Source organism: Heterodontus francisci, unplaced genomic scaffold, assembly GCF_036365525.1.
Source record: "Heterodontus francisci isolate sHetFra1 unplaced genomic scaffold, sHetFra1.hap1 HAP1_SCAFFOLD_58, whole genome shotgun sequence".
In the NCBI taxonomy this organism is placed as follows: Eukaryota; Metazoa; Chordata; class Chondrichthyes; order Heterodontiformes; family Heterodontidae; genus Heterodontus; species Heterodontus francisci.
In genome coordinates, this window is record NW_027142006.1 from 1,647,623 (window position 1) to 1,658,259 (window position 10,637).

At 43.0% G+C, this 10,637-nt stretch overlaps 1 protein-coding gene across 1 annotated transcript; it reads right to left on the reverse strand.

The window, feature by feature from the left end:
- Window positions 1–6,884: 6,884 nt before the first annotated feature.
- LOC137365901 (histone H2A-like) lies at window positions 6,885–7,217 on the reverse strand (the record flags this gene model as incomplete). Its single annotated transcript, XM_068028145.1, has 1 exon — window positions 6,885–7,217. A coding segment is annotated over one exon (333 nt), but the record flags the coding sequence as incomplete, so codon positions are not given.
- Window positions 7,218–10,637: the final 3,420 nt, after the last annotated feature.

Genomic DNA, 10,637 nt, shown 5'->3' on the forward strand with positions numbered 1-10,637 from the left:
TTTAAGATGTATCTAGACAGATACATGAATGGGCAGGAAGCAAAGAAATACAGACACTTAGAAAATAGGCGACATGTTTAGATAGAGGATCTGGATCGGCGCAGGCTTGGAGGGCCGAAGGGCCTGTTCCTGTGCTGTAATTTTCTTTGCAGAGAATTCCACAGGTTCATCACCCTCTGAGTGAAGAAATTTCTCCTCATCTCGGTTCTAAATGGCATACCCGTATCCTGAGACCGTGACCCCTGATTCTGGACTCCCCAGCCATCAGGAACATCCTCCCTGCATCTAGCCTGCCTAGTCCTGTTAGAATTTTATAGCTTTCTATGAGATTCCCTCTCATTATTCTAAACTCTAGTGAATATAGGCCTAGTCAACCCAATCTCTCCTCAATGTCAATCCTGCCATACCAGGAATCAGCCTGGTAAATCTTCTTTGCACTCCCTCCATGGCAAGAACATCCTTCCTCAGATAAGGAGACCAAAACTGCACACAATACTCCAGATGTGCTCTCACCAAAGCCCTGTATAACTGTAGTAAGACTTCCTTGCTCCTGTACTCAAATCCGCTTGCAATGAAGGCCAACATACCATTTGCCTTCCTAACTGCTTGCTGCACCTGAATATTTGCTTTCAGCGACTGGTGTACAAGGACACCCAGGTCTCTTTGTACCTCCCCCTTTCCCAATCTGTCACCATTCAGATAATAATCTGCCTTTCTGTTTTTACAACCGAAGTGAATAACCTCACATTTATCCACGTTATACTGCATCTGCCATGCATTTGCCCACTCACCCAACTTGTCCAAATCACATTGGAGCCTCTTTGCATACTCCTCACAACTCAGTTTCCTCCCCAGCTTTGTGTCGTCTGCAAACCTGGAAATGTTCCCTCACCCAAGTCATTAATATATATTGTGAATAGCTGGGCCCAGGCATTGATCCCTGTAGTACGCCACTTGTCACTGCCTGCCACCTGGCAAAAGGCCCGTTTATTCCTCCTCTCTGTTTCCTGTTTGTCAACCAATTCTCAATCAATGCCAGTATATTACCCCCAATTCCATCTGCTTTAATTTTGCACACGAACCTCTTATGTGGGACCTTATCAAAAGCCTTCTTAAAATCCAGCAACAACACATCCCCTGGTTCTCCTTTATCTATTCTACTAGTTCCATCCTCAAAAACGCCAGTAGATTTGTTAAGCAAGATTTCCCTTTCGTTAACCCATGCTGTCTTTGTCCAAACCCGTTTATGCTTTCCAGGTGTTCTGCTACCACATCCTTTCCAATAGACTCTCGCACTTTCCCCACTACTGATGTAAGGCTAACTGGTCCGTAATTCCCTGTTTTTTCTCTCTCTCCTTTTTTAAATAGTGAGGTTACATTTGCCACCCTCCAATCTGTGGAACATTTAGAAAATTATAATACAATCAAGCAGAGTCAACATGGATTTATGAAAAGGAAATCAAGTTTGCCAACATTATTAGCGTTCTTTGAGGATGTAAGAAGCACGGTAACTGAAGGGGAACCAGTAGATGTAATGTATTTGTATTTTGAAAAGGCATTCGCTAAAGTGCCATGCAAAATGTTCTGACACAAGCTAAGCGCTTGTGGTGTTAACGGGTACTATATTATTTATTTTATTTATTTAGAGATACAGTACTGAAACAGGCCCTCCAGCCACCGAGTCTGTGCTGACCATCAACCACCCATTTATACTAATCCTACATTAATCCCATTACCCTCTCACATCCCCAACTTCCCTCAATTCCTCTACCACCTACCTATACTAGGGGCAATTTATAATGGCCAATTTACCTATCAACCTGCAAGTCTTTGGCTGTGGGAGGAAACCGGAGCACCCGGCGAAAACCCACGCGGTCACAGGGAGAACTTGCAAACTCTGCACAGGTAGTACCCAGAATCGAACCCAGGTCGCTGGTACATGCTAACTAACAAGAACCAGAGAATTAGGATAAATGTGTCATTTTCAGGTTTGCAAACTGGAACTCGTGGAGTGCCACAGGGATCAGTGCTGGGGCCTCAACTACTTACAGCCTAGATTAATGATTTGGATGAAGGGATCGAGTGTATTGTAACTAAATTTGCTGTTGATACAAAGAAAGGTGTGAAAGCAAGTTGTGCGGAGGACACAATGAGTCTGCAAAGAGATAAAGACAGGTTAAGTGTGTGGGAAAAATTTGGCATATTAAGTATAATGTGGGAAAATGTGAGGTTATCCACTTTGGTATGATGTAGAGAAAAGAAGAATATTAAATAGGGAGAGACTGCAGAATGCTGTGGTATAGAGGGATCTGGGTGTCCTCTTATATGAATCACAAAAAGTTAGCATGGAAGTACAGCAAGTAATTAGGAAGGCTATTGGAATTTTGGCCTTTATTGCAATGGGGTTGGAGTAGAAAAGTAGGGAAGTCTTGCTACCACTGTACAGCGTGTTGGTGAGACCACACCTTGAGTGTGTATACAGTTTTGGTCTCCTTATTTAAGGAGGAAAACACTTGCATTGGAGGTAGTTCAGGCAAACATCACTAGCTTGATTCCAGGGATGAAGATGTTGTCTTATGAGGAACGTTTGACCTGGTTGTGCTACACTCATTGGAGTTTAGAAGAATGAGAGGTGATCGAATGAAACATATAAGATACTGAAGGGGCTTGACAGGGTATTTACTGAGATGATGTTTCCCCTCATGAGGGAATCAAGAACTAGGGGGAACAGTTTCAACATAAGGGGGCTCCCATTTTCGATGGAATTGAAGAGGAATTTCTTCTCTCAATGGGTTGTTGTTCTTTAGAATTCTCTACCCAAGAGGATGGTGGGGGCTGGTCATTGAATATATTCAAGGCTGAGTTAGACTGACTTTTGATTTACAAGGGAGTGAAGTGTAATTGGGACACGCAGGACAGTGGAGTTGAGACTTTGATCAGATCTGCCATGATCTTATTGAATGGTGGAACAGACTGTGTGGCGGAATGTCCTAATCCTGCTCCTAGTTATTATGTTCTTGCATTATAATGCCAGGTGGAATTAAAAACTTGACTTGTGCAAATATCCCTGCTCCAGCAGGTATTCTCATTTATGGAGCAGTGCAGATGTTGGGTTGTTCCTGGATGTCACTAAATTGTTATAAAACTACCAAAGAAAACCTGATCAGCAGAAGCTGAGTGCTGCAGTGGAATCAGACACTGACACTCTTTGTATTACTGATCATCCTTTGTGGTTGGTCATAATGATTATTAATTGAAATATTACATTCATGTCTTTTCTAGTTTCTACCTCAATTGATCTTGAGTTACAAGAGATATTTTTCTTTCTTTCTGTCAGGAAATACTTGAAGGAACCAGAAGGATTGTGATGATTCCCCAGCACAAGGATATGTACAGTCCACTCCTTCTAACACAGAGTAGGTACATTATCACTCCCAGAGCTCAGAGACACAGACAGGCCATGAGTTCCACAGTCACAGAGAGCAGAAGCAGTCAGACTCACACTGATCCCAAGTTCCAGAGACACATTTTCAATCCAGCAGACAATCAAACAAAGCAGGAGAGGCAGAAGTTGTTTCCAATTCACCCCAACTCAGTACTGCTGAAAGGTAGATCCATCAATCTCAGTTCAAAATCACACCCACTATCAGATTGAAAGGCACCGGATCAATCCCACAAGAGTGCACCCTAAGCTACAAATTAAATATGAGGTAGAGCAGCTGATGGAAACGTACAGAATGAATCCTAATAATGTAGCCCAGACTGCAGACTGAGTGACAGATTACAATGTAGTACAAACATCTGATACAGTATCAAAAGGAAACTTACAGTATTATGTCAATTAGTGCACACTGCACTACACATTACATACCAATCCAATAATCTCTGCAAGAGCTGTACTGAATGATATCGTATCAATTGAATGATTCTGATTATACTGAGCATGCCATGTGTGAGTTTGAAATATATGTTGTCATTCACAAATGTGTTCATACAGTTGCAGACTAAATACTAGTCCAAAAAGCTCAGACCACAACTGAGTAAAACACACAGTTAAAATGTGCAGTGGTTTATATTTTAAAATACCAGTGAGACAAGAAAATAGTGATACATTATGGTGTCCAACAAATAGTTCTCAATAGCATCCCGTAGATACATATTAAGTACAGGTACAGAAGAATTCCACACTCATACAGCACCAGCGTCACATAGATACAGAATGTATCACGTTTGCAGACAATACCAGTTGCTGGGAGATACAAAATTCATCCCACTGTAATGGACTGTCCTAGAGACAGACACATAAAAAATAAATTGTAACACACATTCAGTACCAGGGACTGCCAAATGCAAAATGAGCCCTGGATATGCACACGCAGACTGTACCAGAAACTGACTGATACAGAATGAGACCCACACTCATACGTAGTACCAGAGGCTAACAGGTAAAGAATAAATACAATATTCACTTCCAGTACCAGAAAATAATATATGCATAACAGATATCACTCACATACACGAGCAGAGATTGACAGACAACAGAATGAATCCCACAATCTCATTCAGTACCAGATACTGACAGGTACAGAATGAATCCCATACACACTGTACTAGGCACTGAAAGACATAGGAAGAATTGCACAGTCACATACAATAGAAAACACTGACAGATACTGTAGGAGTCACATGCTCACAATCATTACCAGATACTGTTGAAAAGAGAGTTAATCCCACACTTGCATTCATTGCGAGAGACTGAGATGCATAAAAGATATCCACACTCACATAGAGTAACAGAGACTGACATGCAGAACTTGAACCACACATATGCATAGTAGCAAAGTCTGAAAGGTATTGAGTCAATCCCACAATCAGATACAGTGTCAAAGACTGATAGGCATATTTGAGTTCACTTCCATAGAATAACAGACATTTTCATGTACAGAATGAACCTTATTTCACATTCAGTCTGGATACTGATAGATACACAATGAATCCTACAATCATGTTCAATACCAAGTTCAGACAGACACCATATATACCCCCCACTTATTCACAGTATCATAGACTGACAGACACAGAGTGAATCACAAAATCAATTAATTTCAGAGACCAGCAGATAGAGAATTAATCTCACTCTCACAGAAAGAACCAGAGATTGACATATATACATTGATACCCAAGCTCACATAAAATGACAGAAACATAATTAAAACCATGGCATATATAGTACTTTAGACTGACACATAGAGAATGAATCACACAGTCACATTCTGACTGTAAAGAATGGTGCATACAGAATGAATCTCACACTCACATTTAGTTCCAGACACTGACAGATACAGAATGATATCCACATTCAGCCACAGTAGCAGATAGATACAGAAGCTGCCACGCATACAATACTCATGATTGACATACAGAATGAATCACACAATCACATTTAATTTCATAGACTGATACTCAAATAATCTCACACTCAGACACAGTACCACAGACAGATAGATGTAGAATTAAACTCGCTGTCACATAATGTACCAGAAAGTGTCAAAATTAATCTCATAAAGTACAAAAGATGGATGGAATTTGTCTCACACTCAATGTAATCACCTACACTGAGCACACCAAGCGCAAGACGGTCACTGCCATGGATGTGGTGTACGCTCTGAAACGGCACGGCCGCACTCTCTGCGGATTCGGCGGCTGAACAATTCGACCCTTTTCAGCAAACACACAACAAAGGCTCTTCTAAGAGCCACCCACCGCCTCACAGAGCGAGCAGTGACCGAGAAACGGGAGCTGGGATAGGCTGTTTAGAACAGTTCAATCAATCTGAAATATTTCAGATTTCCAGCATTCGCAGCATTTTACTTTTAATTCTTTGTTCAATCAATCTGCTGTGTTCGGGATGAAAAAAATGGAATCCCCGAATTTGACATTTCAGTTGCAGCAAGGATGTGCAGTGGATTTGATTTTCTAAACGGGCTGTGTAAACAGTGCCCGAGGCTCGACAGTTAGTTATTTCCCCAGTCGACACATGCCCTCAGTGAAAAGCCTCATCACTCCTCCAGAATCACTCATTGTTTTCATAGAATTTCAAAATGATTTCGCTGCAATGAGGGAATCCGGGAGTTTTGCAGCAGCCGTTGAATCGGTCACTGGAACCAGACCCACTTGTGATGTTATTGCCCCCGAGACGGTGTTTCCTGCACTGAAACTGACAGGGTTTGTGAAACTGATCAGTTTCAGCTCAGTCATTCAGGGACCTGGAATTCCCACAGTTTGAGCCCGCGCTCTCCCGAGCTCACTTCTGATTGGTCACCCTCTTCTCATGTCTTAACCAATCGCAGAGCTTCGAATTAGGAAATACAACAAATCACTGGCTTAAATTGGCAGACAGTTTGAATTCGAAAAAGCCGCCAATTTCAGTGTCGGAAAGAAGCGAATTGATGGAAAATCTGGCGTTAGTTTAAAGCTGTTCGTAAAATCGCGCCACGACTTTGTGCTGATAAAAGCGGAATAAAAAAAGTTTGTGATGGGTTAGATATATTACGTAGTTTTAATCTGTGATTTTTTGTCTACTTATCTGTAACTGGCGGTAAAAGACTCTATTCAGCAATCTGTAACGGGACAAATAACTCAAAATTGGTGTTGAAGTAATAAATTAGACAGGTTTGAGGGGACAGTGAGAAATCACTGAAACAGATGCTTAAACATTTGAAATAGTTCTCATTCGGTCCTGTTACTGACATTTTGGAATCAGACAGGAACCAGCCCTTTCACAGAGACTGTGGGTGGCTCTGAAAAGAGCCTTTGGGTTATTCGATGACATTTCGGCCGCTTTACTTTTTCTGGGAGCTCTGAGCGCTGGTTTTCTTGGGCAGCAGCACGGCCTGGATATTAGGCAGCACCCCACCCTGAGCGATAGTCACCCCTCCCAGCAGCTTGTTGAGCTCCTCGTCGTTGCGCCCGGCCAGCTGCAGGTGTCTGGGAATGATGCGGGTCTTCTTGTTGTCCCGGGCCGCGTTGCCAGCCAGATCGAGGATTTCAGCGGTCAGATCCTCGAGCACAGCAGCCAGATAGACCGGGGCTCCGGCACCCACACGCTCAGCATAGTTGCCCTTTCTTAGGTGCCTGTGAACACGGCCCACCGGGAACTGCAGTCCAGCCCGGGAGGAGCGAGACTTGGCCTTGGCCCGAGCTTTGCCGCTGGTCTTTCCTCTTCCAGACATTTCCACAATCTCACAAATACTTTCACAAAGAATGAATAATTTCCGCAGCATTTACTTTACTTAGAGACTGAAAACTCTCCCCATTGGTCGCTACTAAATTCACCTCATTTGCCTATATTCTTCACCAATCAGGTCACTGACAAACAGAAGTGGGCGGGATTTACCGCCACAACATCAGAAGCAGAAAATGTGTCAATTTCAAAAAGCCCGCCAATTTCATTGTCGGAAAGGAGTGGATTAAAATAAATGTCATCCTTAGTCAAATATTTAAAATCCCTTCTCTTTATTTTGTTCTATTCAACTCTTTCCGTCACCAATTACAGACGCGGGTTTAAAATGTTGTTTAAATTGTGGATCTTTCTTCAATTGCTTTCAAACTGTCCCGGGCGGTACTAAATCCCTGTTCACAGCATTTCCCTGAAGGGAAACATTCAGTTTATCTTCAATCAGAGCCCAGTGTCCTTCTCTGAAAAGAGGGAGCCGGATCGAGTCCTCAAACAGCCCTTAGTCTGCTGTGTAATAATCCCATTCCGGGCTGTAACACTGCGGAGAGTTGCTGTTCATAAAATGATGAATCGGTTCACATTTCAGGAATAGGGTGAAGGGACTGAGGTCTGACCCTTACCGCTGAAAGCAGCTGTTAATGCGGTCATTCAGGGGCTGTGCAAAACCACAATAACAGCTTTAAGCAAAAAAGTAAAGGCGGATGAGCAGATTATGGGTTTGAGTTCGGTTTATGGGACAGCAGACAAAAACACAGCAGTGGGACATTTATTATGTTACACATTGTCTGAAAATGATTTCATAGAGATGTTCGGATGCAGCTTTTTCAGAGAGATTGTGGGTGGCTCTGAAAAGAGCCGTTGTGTTTGGGATGTTTTTTCAGTCCATTGTGCAGTTTTACTTGGAGCTGGTGTACTTGGTCACCGCCTTTGTCCCTTCCGACACGGCGTGCTTCGCCTGCTCCCCGGGCAGCAGCAGGCGCACGGCGGTCTGGATCTCCCGGGAGCCGATGGTGCTGCGCTTGTTGTAATGGACCAGGCGGGAAGCATGGACCACCCGCGATGCGCTCGAAAATATCGTTCACAAACGAGTTCATGATGCTCATGGCCTTGGAGGAGATGCCGGTGTCGGGGTGAACCTGCTTCATCACTTTGTAGATGTAGATGGAGTAACTCTCCTTCCTCGACTTTCTCCGCCTTTTGCCGCCCTTTGCTGACGGTTTACTCACAGTTTTCTTGGCGCCCTTCTTAGCAGCTGCTTTCTTCTTCTCCTCAACCATCTTCAGTTTCAATTTCAGACTCAGAAATAAACCAAACCCCTTCCGAGTGCGGATTAAATAGACAATCCCACAGCTCTATGCTAATGAGGGATGGGGGAAAGTAAAGATTGTGATTGCGTGATTGGGAGTGATGTCACAATGGTTTTTTATTGTAATTCTACAATTGGTCTCTTTCGCCATCCAATCAGATTAAATATTTGCAACAAATCACAAACACCCATACTGCAATCAGGAAGTATATTTCACAAAGACTCTCTCCAGCCCCAGTTTCTGTTGAAAGAGCCGCTCCCTGTGTGGAGCTTCCTGGAAATGTCCTGGCTGTTGTTGGGAGGACACTTATTGACTGATTCTGTGTCGTTGTGTCTCTGCTATTGCATGTGTGTGTGCAATTAATTTCATTTTTAGTCTAGACTACTGTGTTTGAGTGTTTTATGTAATTTGGTAACTCAGTCTCTGGTGCTGTATGGATTCATTCTGTCTCTGTCAGGTATTGTGTTTGAGTGTGAGGAGATGAGGTGGAGTGTTGCAGCAAGGAAGATGGAAAAGAGCATTGGTGCCGATGACACAGCCTTACTTGACCCCAGTTTGCACTCGGATTGGGTCAGTGATAGATCCGTTGGCAAGGATTACAGCTTGCATGTCGCAGTGCAGTATGTTTGAGAAGGACATTCCATAATCCCTCTCGGTTGGTGGAGTCGAAGGCCTTTGTCAGGTCAGAGAAGGCTATGTATAAAGGTTGCTGCTTCTCCTTACATTTTCTTGAAGTTGTCTTGCTGTGAAGATTATGTTCACTGTGCCTGTTGATGGACAGAATCCACATTGTGATTCCAGTAGGAGTTCTTCAGCCACGGGGAGGAGGCAGTTGAGAAGGACTCTTGTGATGACCTTCCCTGTGGTGGACAGCAGGGATACCCCTCTATAGTTAACACAGTCGGTCGTGTCAACGTTTTTTAAAGATGATCACAATTACCGCATCACGGCGATCCCCTGACATGCTCTCCTCCTTCTAGATGAGGGAAATGAGACATGTATTTGTGTCGAGTGTTTCTCTGCCATATTTTAGAATTTTGATGTGAATTCTATCTATTCTGGCAGTCTTATTGTTTTTTAGCTGTCCATCTCTAGTATCATGTGTGAATGTGGGATTCATTCTGTACCTGTCACTCACTGGTACTTTGTGAAAGTGTGAGATACATTCTGTATCTGTCAGTCTTCGGTATTGTAAGTGAGTGTGGAATACATTATGTCAGTGGCACTGTGTATGAGTATTTGATTCATTCTGTCAGTCTCTGGAATGTTATGTGATTTTGGACTTAGTCTTAATCTGTCAGTGGTTCTGTATGTGTGGAATTCAAGGTATATCTGTCAGTATCTCAGTGTGTGTGTGAGTTCATTCTTTATCTGTCAGTCTGTGGTGATTTATGTGAGTTTGGCAGTCACTGAATCTGCCAGGTACTGTAGGAGTATTTGAGAATGATTTTGTATGTGTCAGTCTTTGCTACTACATAGGAGTGTGGGATTAATTCTGTATCTGTCAGCCTTTGGTAGTGTGTGTGATTGTGGGATGAATTAATTCGCAGTCATTGGTGCCCAGTATGAATGTGGAAATCATTCTGTAACTCAGCCTGATATTGTTATGTGAGGGTAGAAATCACGTGTATCTTTCGATCCTGGGTGCTGACTGTGAGCATGGGATTCATTCTGTACCTGTCGGTGGTACTGTATCTATCTGTGGGATTAATTCTGTACCTTTCAGTCACTGGTATTGTGTATGAAAGTGGGATTAATTCTAGATCCACCACACATTGGTTGTGTGTGTGTGTGTGTGTGTAAGAACATAAGAAGATACGAAATAGGACAGGAGTAGACCATTTGGCCCATCAAGCCTGTTCTGCCACTCAATAAGATCATGGCAGTTCTGATTGTGGCCTTAACTTCACTTTCCTGCCTGCCCCCATAACCATTGACTGTGTTGTAGATCAAAAATCTGTCTATTGCTGCGTTGAATATATTCAATGACACAGCCTCCACAGTCCTCTGGAGAGCAGAATTCCAAAGATTAACAACCCTCTCAGAGAAGAAATTCCTCCTCATCTCCTTCTTGAAAGAGCGACTGCTCATCT